General features: G+C 42.9%; 1 protein-coding gene across 2 annotated transcripts in view; it reads right to left on the bottom strand.

The window, feature by feature from the left end:
- PRSS12 (serine protease 12) overlaps positions 1–14,857 on the bottom strand; it is a 50,536-nt gene extending 35,679 nt beyond the window's left edge. Inside the window, exons 1-2 of one of the 2 annotated variants that reach the window (XM_083756466.1) lie at positions 14,815–14,857; positions 2,217–2,355 (exon numbers count right to left, since the gene is read on the bottom strand). In XM_083756466.1, coding sequence (XP_083612592.1) covers positions 2,217–2,355; positions 14,815–14,842 — 167 coding nt within the window. In that variant the 5' untranslated portion in view covers positions 14,843–14,857. Of the gene's footprint in view, positions 1–2,216; positions 2,356–14,048; positions 14,677–14,814 lie in introns of those variants that run through there. The other variant, XM_083756465.1, reaches the window with a different exon arrangement.
- Between the last annotated feature and the right edge of the window lie 463 nt (positions 14,858–15,320).

The following is a 15,320-nucleotide window of genomic DNA, read 5'->3' as shown; positions in this document are numbered from 1 at the left end:
CCCTACCATTTTACTAAATAATGAGCTTGCTTTAAGAGTCTGTACTCCTGATTCTTTTTTGTTGGTATCTGTCTCAAGAGACAATGAATGTCCCTACAGGGCTGAGGTCAAACCACTGCATTAGCAGCACTGAAGTAACTTTCCCAGCGTGCAAGCCGTGGCAGTGTGCATGGAGGTCCTGGGCTACCTAGATGACAAGACTCCCCCCTCAGCCTTGCTGATGTGGTCCAAAGGAAAGCAAAGCAATACATTTGGCACCAGCTTGCCTGTAGGAGTTGCCGGAAGGAGGTATACAAGGTGCCATCCAGCCGTCTTAGGGACTCCACTCTGGATTTGTGTAGGGTTTACTCCTTAGACTTTTCTTTTCCCAAATATATCCCACAAGGCAGCAGTGGTTTTTTTCTCCTAGATGGGCTGCCTTCCCAGGTTGACGAGCCCCATCTGTCCTTCACATCCTTCTACAGTACATGCTGTAACCAGCTTCTTGACTGTTGGACCCACAATGTAGGACAATTCTTCAACTGTGGGATTTTTTTTTCATAGCATATATGAAAATGCAACTCTCTGGGTAGAACTTCATGTGGGAAGCAGTTCTCCACATGGTTCAGGAAGATGTTAAAGCAATGTATGGTTCAATAAACTCAAACCAAGTTGAGAACGATTCAAATGCATAGTTTATATTTACAGTATAATTGTTAGTTTCATCAACAACAAGGAATTTCACAGAGTACATTGAGGCTGGATCTGGGCTAGGTTGGGCCTGGGCAAGTGTTGGCCTATCCCATTTGAACAGAACAACAGTCCTTAACATGCTTCTTTTGTGTTCAGTGGTGTGTGTTTTCATCCACCCTCAAGATTTCATCGTCTTCTTTGTCGTCAGTTTCTCTTCTTATTCTAAAACCACCACCTGCTATGTCAAGGCAAGAACTGGTGTTACAAATTATTCTAGGGAGAACCAGTTCCACTGCACGAGACACAACAGGCAATCACCCAAGACCATAAATACAAAGTTATATAACAATCTTTGTGCAATCCCGCCATAAGTTATCTGCAGGTCAGTGCCATTGATTAAACTGGGACTTGTGCATGAATAATAGAGGACCACTTATATCCAAACATTATGGGTTTCCTACATGCGGATCATATCCACGTAGGTAATTGTAGGCAATGCAAGTATAGATTGTCATGCTCCCAACGTAGTATTTTGCCTCAGTTTATGAACTGAAAAAAATAATAATGTTGCAACAATCTATATGCTAATTTAATGCTATTTCGCATTCTGTGCAGAAAATCTGTAATGCATGCAGGACTGTAGCATCAATACAGATTCCATAGACCTAATAATTCTTTTCTGTTTTTCAATGTTCCTGCTTTAAGCATCACCTTTCACTTTTTTAGAAAACTGTTCGAAATGAAGCCGAAAAGAAGAATAGTGGCATAGAGTACAGAGAGAGAGAGAGAGAGACTATGTGAACACCAGAGGCAAGGACACAGAAACAAGGCAAGTTGCTATTTACGGGGTGCTGAAGAAGACTCAGCATATCTTGAGATGGCAGCAGCTGAACACAGATTTCTAGGCTGTCTCTGAAACCAATACAGCTGGAGAATTAAAAAAAAAGAAAAAAGATGGAGAATGGCAATTACTCTGAAATGCTCCATCAGGAGTCTGATCCTGTATTCAGCTGCAACACAGAGCTTTTCAATCACCTATATAAAATATTTGTTTGTTGTTGTTGTTTTAAAAAATAGGGCATATTTCCCTACAAAAAAGATTCAATTACTAGTGTTTTGCTTTGTTTTTAAAAAGAAACTGTTCATAATTAAGATTTTGTCCTTATTTTAGAGTGCCCTGAGAAAACTAGTATCCCAATTTTATATCTTCCTTCTAGAACCAGAGCACAGAAAACTGTTTTTTATATTAAAGTGAAATTTTCAGAACTTTCTTGTTTTGATTACTTAGTTATTTAAATGATTTCTAAAGCCACTGGCTTTCTACTGAAGTCATTGACTACATACATTCTTTACTGTCCCTGCTTTCCAGATAAAAGTAATGTTTCCTTTGGAATTATCAAACTTTAGTGAATAAATTATTTCAAGCAATTGTGACATCCGCTAATATAGACAACTGAGAACTGACCTCCATTTTACTCTTACAATGTGTAGGAGTAAGGTACCATTTATAACCCAATGTGAATTAAGAGCTATATAGCACTTACCCGAGTTCAAGCTGCTGACATATCACTGATGCATCAGTATCATCCCAATGATTGCTGCAGATCGTTCCCCATATTCCGTTCAGATAAACTTCAACTGTGCCTTCAAACTCATTTTTGCCACCTTTAAGTCTCACAGAACCTATATATTAAAAAAATAATAATGATAAGCTATGTGTCTTTGTGTTAGAATCCTTCTCATATATGAAATATTGGCAATGTCTACAGCAACCATTTAAGAAACAATAACCCTGTATCCTACAGGAAAAACCTTCTCAATAGCATTTGCTGTATTTGGGGTAATGGCAAGTTCCTCATGGAGATAGATAGCAGTAGATTAAGGAGGAGGAGGAAGAAAAGATGGTATTAAAGGTATCCATATCCTAGTTCCCTAATGTTTTCAGTGTTTTCTCCACTGGCATTCTTTGATATATTCAGCCAAGAAACTACTTTATTTGGGTAGTGTTTGATTGGTGTTGGAATTGTATGTTAAGTTTAAGGCAAATTTGTAAAAGTGTTTGCTGTTGTTTACCAACCTTGAAATAGTCTTTCAATGGAAATCTACATGGAATGTATTAATATGGTGAACAAATTTGTGTTTGGCTAACCCCACTTCTAAACTTGCTGCTAGGCATGCCAGAGGGTAGCAATGAGGGAGCAGAGTAACAGAGGTTACCGGTACTTCCAAGTTGCATCACAGCCAACCTGATATACTATTTCTCTACAAATGAAATGAACGGTGACAATACCATTTCTTCCTTGGAAGCACAGTGTCTATATAGGCACAGAAATATCAGCTTTACAGAATTTGCAGTTCCTTTTAAAAAAGGCATTAAAACATACACACACATACCACAAAATATAGCCAGGGATGAATACCTCTCATTTAATTCCATCATGTTAAAAGGCATTAGAAAACAATCACATAGATTACATAGCTTTTTCAGTGACCCATATAATATTATACATGATACAGATGCCAGGAGTTTATTTCAGGCCAAAGAATGCATTTGTTCATACTTGACCACAACCAAACACCACTTCACAAAGCTCATGTGAATTTATGGTCTGTACTTCCTCAAGTCTAGCAATGAAATAAGAAAATGCCCCCACCCTTAAAACACCCCCATGGTTGGGTAGCAAAACAACACACGCATGACAGATATGGAAAACTGAGAAAATAGTTTATACAAATGAGAAACTTGTTATCTTGTTCAACGAAGCTGAAGCATTTTATATATCACCATTGGGCATTTATGTAACTGTTGTAAAAGCCACTATAAATACAGGTTGCACGTTATATCCTGGGCAGAAGGGTATTCCATGTGAGCTGTGGCTAAATTTAAAGGACGTAAAGGGCTGGAGGTTATGGATTTCGTTAAAGGTCCCTTACTCCTTCCCTCTATAATTTGACCACTCTCGGCCAAATAGGATTACATTTTATACCAGCCTGAATAGCCAATATTACATACAATGAATTTATTCATTTGCTCTGCTCTTTAGCCACCAACAGATTTGTCCTAATTAGAGCCACAGTCCTCAGTATAACCTTCAGCTAGGCTTAGTATTGATCTGTGGGCTGATCTCTTTTTTTCTAGAGGGACCATTGACCATTCTTCTCTACAAACAGCACATCAGGAAGGCAGGCGACTGCCTTGTTCACTATGTACAGAACAGGGAAGCTGAACCCCTCCATATATTGTTGGACTACAACTCTCACCTTCTCTGATCATTGGCCATGCCAGATGAGGCTGATGAGAGCTGGAATCCAACAACATCTGAAGGATTACAGGTTCCTCATCAAAAGGAAAGGAAGATGCCACAGCACATAGTTGAGGTCAGAGAAGGAGAGATATGGATCCCATGTAATTGCGACACTAAAAATTCCTGACTGCATTATCCTATCCCTGAGGGCTTGTTTACACAATCAATATCCATAGATTATTTCAGGTTATACTGAGATAGCTAGCCCTTAAATCCACAAGCAGTTTCAAAACATTCTAGCTACACACCCATGCAAACTATTCAGTTCTATGCAGAACATTATATGGGTTGTTTCACATGTAACACTAAATTAACCCTGGCTACGGTGCGCATGAGGATTCCCTGAGAGGACATGATAACTGCTTTGGGTGTCTTCTGGTCCTGTTACTGCTGGAACTAAATGATGTATCTCTAAAAAAGTGTGTCACCAACATGAAAAGTTTGGAAAGCTCTGGCATAAGGGATAAAATCAAGCCCGGCGAAACCCCACATTGAAGGCTCCACAGGGCCAAACATTCTCCAAGCATCACTCCCTTGGAAATGTCCATCCATCTAGGACTGGAACCACCACAAAGCACTGCTACTCACCCTCCCCCCCCCAACTCAGGCAGCCACTCCAGAAAGATACCATGGCTGATGGTATTGAAAGCTGCTGAGAGGTCAAGGAGAATGAACAAGGTAACATTTTCCCTGCCTCACTAATTTCACACTCTTATAATAAAGGGAATAGTCATTCTAGCTGCAATGTAAGGAAATTTAGTCATGTTTAAGCCCACTAAAATCAAAAGTATTTCAGTGGGACCAGCAGATGCACTCAGTTAACAACCTGATTCTATACATTGTTCCTTGCAATTGATTCCTATTATTTACTTTATATAACATAATAGAAGAACATGGCACCTTACATAGAATAGGCTTAACAAACCTCTAACCCAAGAGGCTTACTAAACAAATAGATACAAGAGGAAAATAATAAGGGGGAAACAGAGGCAGGAGTTAACAGGTAAAGAATAATACATGTTATACAGTGGTACCGCTGGTTATGAACTTAATTCATTCCAGAGGTCTGTTCTTAAGCTGAAACCATTCTTATCCTGAGGCGTGCTTTCGCTAATAGGGCCTCCGGTGTGCAACTTCCGTTCACATCCTGGGGCAAAGTTTGCAGCCAGGAGCAGCTACTTCCAGGTTAGCGGAGTTTGTAACCCAAAGTGTTTGTAACCAGAGGTACCACTGTATTTCAGTTACACCATTTCAGCTTAGTTACAATAGGGTGTTGGGACAAGGAGTTGCTCCAAATGCTTCAAAGAATGAAAGACCTTGCTTTAAGCAGCCATGCTTTGGATTCCAATCAGTTAAGTTGCAGTGATTTCAGTGGGTATTCTTATGTGCCTTTCTCTGGACTCCACCCAAACCTTTAAACTTAAAGTCACCAAGAGTCAGTTCACGCTGTTTATATTCAGCCTGGCAATTAGAGCTCCTTTGGAATGGCCCCAAGCAGAAGTATTTGATACCTCCTGTTACCCTTTAGAGAAGATTGTGTTACATTTTCCAGTGCAAGCTGGAAGGGGAATTCAGACTAGCATGGATGAGATTTACTTGGTTAACACTTGTCACAGGCTCTGCATGAGGCAAGACCAAGCATGGAACGTAGATGAAAGAGGGCAGACAAGAAGAAACTCTCAGCTGATTCCAACCTGTTTTACTGCTGCTGAAAATCAATGTCCTTTATGCATACAATATAGCTCCATCAACCTCCCAGTGCGTGCGCACACACACACACAAACGAGGGTTTCTGAATTCCTATACATTTATCGCTCCTGAAATCTGAAAGTCCCAAAGCAATGTATGTATTGGCTGTGTACTTGTCAGCAATAATTCCTTCACAGTGCTACAGCTCATCGATCAATGATCTAAGATTCCATGGAAATAAAAGACATGTAATGGCCTGTGACCTAATTGTCTCATGTGCTATTGAGCTGGAAATAATTAAAGTAGGGGAGGGGGTTAGGGGTATAATGAGAATGGCTCCCAAGGAGCCATCTCACTTTCAGGGGAAAAAGTAAAATACAAATACTTCCATATTAAGTTGGCCTTCACCCTGTACTCTTTTAAATTTGTTCAACAATTTCTGGATTAGAGAAAGAATAGGGGGGAAATTCTACTTTGTTAGGTTTTTAGAAGATCAGCAAAGGTTTGTTTGACAGGCCTTTGAGACCAGACCACTGAGAGCTGAGAAATAGTTTTAGATACTGCTGTTGCTTTCACAATGAGCATATTCCTGTTGTTCTATTATTTTGTTATAAAGAATCTGTACATTTCATTGTTATTTTTAACAGGCTAATGTTAGCTACTTTCATTACCAAAACGTCAATATGAGATCAGAAAGTATTTCCAAAAAGTATTAAAAAAATTCCTAGTTACATAATTGCAGATAAATAAATAGAATTATTCCTCCAGAAAGAGTCATCTATCATTCATCCAGCAACTTCTAGCTTGAATGACACTATATTCCAGAATCCATTTTGTAACAGATCTAAAATTACATGCATTTACATTCCTAGATGATCTCAAGTAGAAAACACTTACATTCTATTGTTATGTGCTGCAGGGTAAATACATGAAGGTGGAAATTCCAGGCTGCAGGGGTTATTCTTTCTTATTCTGCCCTGGCCAGTTTGCATGACACATTAGACCATAATTAAAAATAAACTATGGTTAAATGCAAACAAGCAGCATGCTGGTGCATGCTGCTGAAAAGTCCCTGCTTTGCTCCTTGCTTTGGTGCAAGACAGAGGAAACAAACAAGAATATGGTTTCATATTACATGTAAATCAGCAGTCATAGTTTGTTTCCTTCACACAGACCATGAGTGGTGAACAGACCACAACGATAATGTTCACACATAATGTGAAGTCATCCTCTGGGTTGCTTCCACCCTGCAGCGCCAAAGCATTCTAGAGTGAAGCAGAACATAAGAGGTGACCTTTGAGCCACATGAACTAGCGTGCAGCTCATTAAGCCAAGAGTGGCTAACTTTTTTGGCCTTTGGTCAACCTCCAGGGGCTGCACCATCAACATCATCATCTGTCACCCACCCTTCACCATAATGTCCCAGTGGCCGTGCCCGCCTCACACTCATAGCTCTCACATTTATACAGGATAAACACAAGCAGACACAGTCACACACAACCCATGAGCTGTCCTGTGCTGATCAGCTGAGGAGGAAGGATTACTGCTCTCTCCACTCATCAAATAATCAAATTGACGATGAGGTAGGGAGAAACTGATAGGGCACTGGCCCCCAGTACTGTGTTCACATTACCGGTATTTTCTTTCCTTTTTGCTCCCACCAAAATTGGTGGTGCCTAGGGGGAGGCAGAGCATTCAGAAAAATTTGCTTGTGGGACTGAATCGGGCCCCTCAACTGAGGGCTAGATAGATAATTAATCTGTAGTATATGCATATCTGTAGCAAAGATATACCCATCACAGCTGCCAACTAGCTACTGGGCTAAGTTGAAGGTGCTGGAAATGGTGCTTAAAGCCCTAAACTACTTGAGACCAGCATACATAAAAGATCAACTCATCTTCAATATATTCATCCAATCCTGCAGATGCCATCTTTTGAATGGGTCCATTTCCCACAATGTCAAAATCAGATGTTTAGTGTAGCAGCACCTACCCATTGGAACTCCCTCCCATTATATATCAGACAAGTATCATCTATATGCCACTTTAGGTGCTTATTGAAGACTTTCCTCTTTCAACAAGCCTTCTAAGTAGAGATTGTTGTCCTAGTCAGTATCTGTATTGGATTTGAAATTGATCTTATTTATGCGATAGTTGTTGCTTAATTGTTTTATATGTAATTGCTTTAACCATTTTATTTATACAGTGGTATCTTGGTTTAAGAACCACTTACGGTAGTTTATGAACAACTTGGATTAAGAATGCTGCAAACCCGGAAGCAGGTGTTTTGGTTTGTAAACTTTGCCTTGGAATAAGAACGTGTTTCGCTTCCTGTTGAGTGTGTTCCATTCATAAACTGAGTCCCCCACTGCTATGGGAAAGCACGCCTTGGTTTAAGAATGCTTTGGTTTAAGATCAGACTTCCTGAACGAATTAAGTTTGTAAACCAAGCTACCACTGTATACCGGTAATTGTTTTGTGTTTGTTTTTGTTGTATTGTACCTCACTTTAAGATGACTCACAGGAAGAGGTTCATAAATGAAATTAAATAATAACTAACTAAATAATATAGAATATGTTCCAGTTCAAAACCACATTCTTGCTTCCTAAAGTACCCTGGGAAATACCATGTTACCCTTCAAGAATATGTTCAAGCATGGATCTATCCACATGTTTATATCAAGATGCATATGGAGAAGTGCTTCATGCTTCATGCTACAAGTCTGTTGTGGAAGGAAATGTTTACACCTAGCGTGACAGTGCTTACCACAAATAAATGTAATGCCATGGAACACAGCCAGACTGACGAAACATACAGCTGGTTTGCTCCTGGTGGACTCTGAATAGTCTTGAAGAACTGGCTCACAAAGAAGCCGATGAAAAAGGCTCCATATGGAAATAAGCCTCAAGATGACTGTAACAGTTATTTGTTTCAGTAGCTACCAACGAACACTGTAATGTAAAAGAACTCATTTCCAACCCTCTCTTAGTGCCTCCCACTGAGATCCTCCCTCTGACATCAACCGGCATCTTTTTGGATAAGAAGCAACAAGCAAGTCTCAGCAAGCAGCTATATCCTTGTTCTTCTCTGATGCTCTAAGTCCAAAAAGAAACTGGGAGCTGCGAGAGGAAAGATGAGTGAGCCTAGCTATCAGAACTACTAGCTACAACAGTCACTCAGAAGCTTCTTACTAACTAAATGGAGCTTCATTCATGGGTTTCTGTGTGCAATGGGGCATGATCTAGCAAAACAAGAGTATGCAGTGGGTGCTGCAAGTGATATATAAGAACAGCACTACTGGATCAGGCCAGTAGACTATCTAGTACAGCATCTTGTTCTCACAGTGACAAACCAGATGCCCACAAGCCATTCCTGAGCACAAAAAACACTCTCCTCTCGAGCAGTTTCCAGGAACTGGTATTTAGAATGATACTGCCTCTGACTGCGGGAAAACATTCCTAGACAGGTTCAGGAGATTTGGCTGCAAAATATGATCCTGGCCAACACACCTTCCCCACCTTTCTGTACTGCACTGTCAACAACAAAGTCAAACCAAGGTATGAGGGCAGGGCTGTGAATCTTACCTTGGATTTTACTTGTGGAGTGCAAGAGATTGGCCACCTCTGCTCTAAAGTAAACTGTAGCATGGAAATGTAGTTGCTGGTGACTGCAAGCTAAATCGCCCAGCCATATCAATAAACCTCTCTCATCTTTAGTATCTCAAAAACTTTGTAAATGATTATGCTGAAAAAAGGCAAGGAGAACTTCAAAGGACGTGGCATCTGTCAGATATATGAACAGTATATTAATAATAACAGTTTAATATTAATAATAACAGTTTAACCTTAGTGGTGATGAAGCCACATATATCAGTACATCTGTTGCACTATTTCTGATAGATTCTTTTTATTAATATAATTTTTCACCCCATTGCCTGCTTATGAAACTACCTGGCAGACTTATTGAAAATGAGATCCAACTTAGTTTGACATTTACTACAGTCAATACATTATACATCCAAAGGATTTGTATATTAATAGACTTCACTACAAAAATTACATTTTCTTTAAAAATGGATAAATTTAGACACCGTCTCATAATTATTTTGAAAAATGAAGGTACACCTGTATATATGGAAGACATCATAGCTCCTGTATGTGAATCAAATGAATAACCCTGCTGGATCACAAATTATGCAGCTGAGTTTCCCACATTTGGAGAAATCACTGGGATTAACAAATTTAAGGGGTTATCTACACTTACCTTTGCCGCCGCCCCACTCTTTCCAGGCACAGGTCCACACTTAAAAGGCCTGTGTCCAAACATTTCATTTCATTGCCCTGGAGCTTTCCCCATGAAAACCTACCCTTTAGCACTCAATCGGAACAAGCATCAATTCAGGTTTTCCATGGGTTGCAGTTTGGTCCACTGAGTTTTAAAGAGCAAGTTTTCATGGGGACTGCTCCACAGCAAAAAAGAAAAGGGGGTGGGGGAGCTGCTTGGACATGCAGCCTTAAAGCATGGACCCTGCCCGGAAAGGGTGGAGGAAAGGTTAGTTTGGATAAGCCCTTAGAGTGCAGTGGATGAGCCTCACCTTGGGAAAACCACATTTGTGATCATGGTTTGTCCCTTGCCAGGTACCGTAATTATGCTGTCCTCAATGCCAACTGTCAGAAACCATAGGAGGGAAGAGTTCTCTTGTGCTTGGGTTCTGTTGGCAGACTTCTCACGGGGCCAGCTAGATGCCTATGGGTACAAGATGCCAGACTAGATAGGCCACTGGCCTGCTGTAGCAGGTCCTACTTATGCACTTACGTGTTGCTACACCCTCTTTAGTGTGGACCCATAAAACAATTAAAGGGAGTGGAGAAAGAGAGAAGGAAGGCAGGGCTAACAGAAGAACCTTTTCATTTATCCTTTTATTTTTTTCCAGCCTGCACATTTCCCTATGCTGAATCTTTTTTGGTTCAAGATCTGCAGGGTTAAGATGGATCCATGTTAGAGCTGTAAGTAGTGCTTACAACTAGGATCAGCATTTGGATGTGCGTCTAGAGTGCACACCCCCTTGAAAGCAGTGTTGTGCAGATGAACAAAAAGATTCCTGCTTGAGCAGAGGACCTCAAACTGGTTGTCAATGCAGAGAAGGAAAACCTGGCCCGTTGGGTGTAAATTCCTTCCCACTTTTCAGGCATACAAACTGCAAGGTTGGAGTCAGCCTTCCAGTTTAAATAATTCTGGAAGAAATTGGCTTGGAAAACACACAGATCACCTTTCCACTGGCACTTTAAACAACAGGAGACATTCTGTCATACACTTGAAGTTTACATGATCTGATTCCTGGGGGCACATTGGAGTCAGAGAGTGCTTGCCCTGTGGAATCAGGCCGACCCCTTGTTCCCTAACAACTTAAGTTTAATGTGCATAAGCAGCCTTCACTGTGTCCACCTGGGAGGCTTACTTTCTTTAAACCTTTTGGCAAATTCTCCTCAGTATGCAAGACTGCTGTCCAGCCCTCCCCCTCTCCCAGCTTTACGGTACTTACAGGGCATCACTACATGGCATTGTCTGAAGGGACATGATGCAGCAGCCTAACCAAATCTGGCTCTGGTCAGTGTCTCAGTGGGAGATCACCTGAGAACCCTATTTGCATTAGCTGGGGTTCTACAATGGAAAGGTAAGTTATAAATGAAATAATAACCCATGTAAAAGTGAAGGGGATAGCTGGTAGCAGTCCATTTACATAAACACAAGTAACTAAGACTGAAATCCTATTCACACTTACACTGGCTTAAGTCCCATTGGACTTACTTCCACATAAACATGTGTGGAATTGTACTGTAAAAAAGAATACCAACCAACACACATATTTCACACATTACCAGTACACAATATGCTGCCCCCCCCCAAGATCACAACTAACTACTGTATGCTGCAATCAGTCAATATACATTACAGTAAATAATTCAATAGCCATGCAATCTAGTTGTAGGGTTTGGTGCTTTTTTTTGCAAAAACCCACTAGCTAACACATACATCATGGCTGAGAGCTTAAGCAAGATATTGAAACAAATACAAGAAGTAAAAGTGAAGTAAAAGGTAAAGGTAAAGGTACCCCTGCCCGTACGGGCCAGTCGTGTCCGACTCTAGGGTTGTGCGCCCATCTAACTTAAGAGGCCGGGGGCCAGCGCTGTCCGCAGACACTTCCGGGTCACGTGGCCAGCGTGACAAGCTGCATCTGGCGAGCCAGCACAGCACATGGAAATGCCGTTTACCTTCCCGCTAGTAAGCGGTCCCTATTTATCTACTTGCACCCGGGGGTGCTTTCGAACTGCTAGGTTGGCAGGCGCTGGGACTGAGCAACGGGAGCGCTCCCCGCCACGGGGACTCGAACCGCCGACCTGACGATTGGCAAGACCCGCGTCCCTAAAAGTGAAGTAGTCAACAGTAAACATACCACTAGGGTATTGTATAACAAATGGCATCTTCAAAGCAGTATTGTAAATCACATAGAGACTATTAATATTAGGTGATTAATAAGTTTAATATTGTAATGAAAAGTCGTAAATGAAGGCACACAACCCAACAGTCAATACACATCAATTAGTACAGGCAACATGTACATGAGCCAAACTTAAAGCATGTCATCAGAGGACACATAAATTCCAGTAGCCAATGCACAAAACACCACAGCGGGTATCCTCCCAACCCTGGGGCAACCAATATGCCTACATCCAACAATCACAATTTTAATTATCTGCAAGCTGCCTTAAAGATTCATTTTTTAATTCAAAGGTGGGATATAAATGTTTAAATAAATGCATACTGCAGGCCATACACACAAACCTCACAACACAAATCCATGCCCACCCCAAAAACACAGGAACTTTCAGTCTCCAGACATAATTTTTAAAAACAATATACATTCGAATGTATTCATCTGAATGCATTTCACCAGCCATTTAGAAATCCACATATCATTTAAAAAGAAACAATGCATTCGAATAGACTTTCAGCATTCGTCTTTAGCATCTCTCTCTCATACATAAATCGCAACAGCTGACACACATACACAACACTACACAGTACATGATGGAATATAAACAGTTTCAAAAATCAACCAACACGTACTTCCCAACAACTAACAAGGGCAACAAGCACACAGAGACCTCAGCATCCGAGCAACCAACTTGCCTAACCAACTCAGCCCTTCTTCCAGAATTAACCTTGTCCCATTACAGCAAGCTAATGAATACCAGCTCAGCCTTGCCCACCTGAGCAATTGTTCTCATAGCCTGAAGGATGCAGGGCTATGCTTGGTAGCCAGAGAGAATCCACCACAACAGACTCACAAACTTCCAAAGTTCCACAGGGATGAAAAAAGGGGTAGTCTTGTAGACTTGTAACAACCCTATTCTCACACCAAAGATTCTCACACAAAAGTTTACTACCCCACACTTTATGGCTTCACTATGCAGGTTTTCAACAATTTAAATAGCAGCAGCTGTGATGGTTGTGTGTTGTTGTTCTCCTAACTATTGAGATTGGGGCAGATGTATAGAGAGACACTGGTGTCCTTGGGAGAAAAACCACTGCTCTGAGTCTGCAATTTGCTTTGGGCCAGGGGTGAGGGACCTCTCCAGCTGTTTCTGGAGCCCAACATCCATTTGCGCCAGTCAAGATTGCCATTGGTCAGGGATGATGACAACTGCAATCCAGCAACATCTGGAGGCCTGCAGGATCCCCACCCTGGCTTGGGAGGGGGAATCCCACATTGGTGCCAATGGGAATCCTCACCCCACCCCAATTCAAATATTAGCTTTGAAGGAAGGTGGGTTTCTCTTCCCTCTCCTCACTCTGGCTACTTCCTTGCCTGTTGTTGAGTGCCCTTCTACACCTCGATCCTTCCCCTCCATCATTTACTATCTAGTTTGGCCCTGGAAATGAGGAAGAGACAGTCGCAGTGATTGTATCAAACAGAAGGAGCCACTTGACTGGTTATAGGGAAATCAGAGGCAGTGTGGCGTAGGAGTTAGTGCCAGATAAGGACCCCAGAAATCAGGGTTTGAATCCCCGTTGTCCTTGGGACAGCTTGGGACAGTAACAGTTTCTCAGCCTAACTTATCTCCCAGGAATGTTGTGGAGGAGGAGGGGGAGAATCATGTATACTACCTGGAGCTCCTTGAAGTACATACCTGTATTTAATCATCATCATCATCATCATCATCATCAATGCACAATTACACTCCAAAAACGGACGGGGGGGAGAGAAATAGACGCAGGGGGGGGGGGGAGAATACAAAAGCAAACAGGTCCCTTGTTGGAGGGTCCCTTCTCGCTCTCCCTCTTGTCACCTGCCCCCCCCCCCGCCTCCCTCTTCCTCACCTTGCCTGCAGTCACAGTAGCCCCAGTCGACCCTGCCGCGGCTGTTCCTGAAGAAGCACCAGGGCCTGCTCCTGCCGTCGGGGTTCCTGCAGAAGTTGCGCTGCCCTCGCAGCCCTCTGCCCTGAGGCGTCTTCTCCAGGAAGGTGGGCACGTCCGCCCAGGGCAGGCACTCGGCGCCGGACTCGGTGACGTTGACGAAGCGCCCGCCGCCTCGCGGGCAGCCGCCGGCGGGCTGGTGGTGCTGGAGCGGCAGAGGCGGCGGCGGGGAGCGCGCCTGAGGCGGCTGGCGGGCAGAGCCCCGCGGAGCGAAAGGGAGAGACGAGCGAGCCGGCTCCGAAGCGCCCGGCTCAGCGAGCGTCCCCAGAGCCGCCACTGCCGCCGCCAGGAAGAGGCGCGCGAATGTCATGGTGCCAGTCGCGCTCGCTTTGGTCCATCGCCCCTCGGCTCTCGCGCCCTGGCTGAGGGGAAGGAGAGGGCGGGGCCGCGCGGCGTCCCACTAATCCTCCCCCACCCCCCGGCGGGGAGCGCGCGACTCCTTCCCCCCGCCCCACACGCTCCCCGGCCCGGCTCGCGCCCACGGAGTTGCCTCAGAGCAAGCTGCCGTCGTCCACCCAAGGACATCGACGACGACGTGGTTAATAATAATAATAATAATAATAATAATAATAATAATAATAATAATAATTTGCTTTTTAAGGTATTGGATTTAGACATAGTCGGAGTAAACCCACGGAAAGCAGTGAGACTTAAGTTAGTCGTGACTAACTTGATTTCAGGGGTTCTCCTCTGTGCATGATTAAGTCTGGATCCAACCCATCATCATCATCATCATCATCATCATCATCATCTGTATCTTCCCATTTGGCATCCAGATGTAGTCATAGAGGGAACCCACGGGAATCAATAAGCCTTGCTGGTCAGGATTCAATTATCCCAGTTGGCTTCAAGGGGGTCTCCTTCAAGTCTGGATCTAACCATCGTCTCGCCCTCGTTGTTCATATTTTGAATCCAGACTTCCGTCATACTCGGGGTAAATCCGCGGAAATCGATGGGGCTTAAGTAAGTCATAACAAACTCGTCCCATTGATTTCCGGGGGGGTCTCCTCTGAGAATGACGAAGGCTCGATCCAAGCCATTCGCATAGCCATCTGTGTAACGTGCGAGCTGCAGCTCAGCCCTGGCTCGTCACCGCGCGACTCTCGGCGTGTTTACTCAAACGTCAGCGCCACCGAGTCCAAGGGAATGCGCTCCCTGGTAAAATGCGCTTAGGAG

The sequence above is a fragment of the Podarcis gaigeae genome (assembly GCF_964106915.1).
Source record: "Podarcis gaigeae genome assembly, chromosome: 9".
In the NCBI taxonomy this organism is placed as follows: Eukaryota; Metazoa; Chordata; class Lepidosauria; order Squamata; family Lacertidae; genus Podarcis; species Podarcis gaigeae.
Note: the sequence above shows the minus strand (reverse complement) of the source record. Positions and strands in the feature narration are given on the sequence as shown.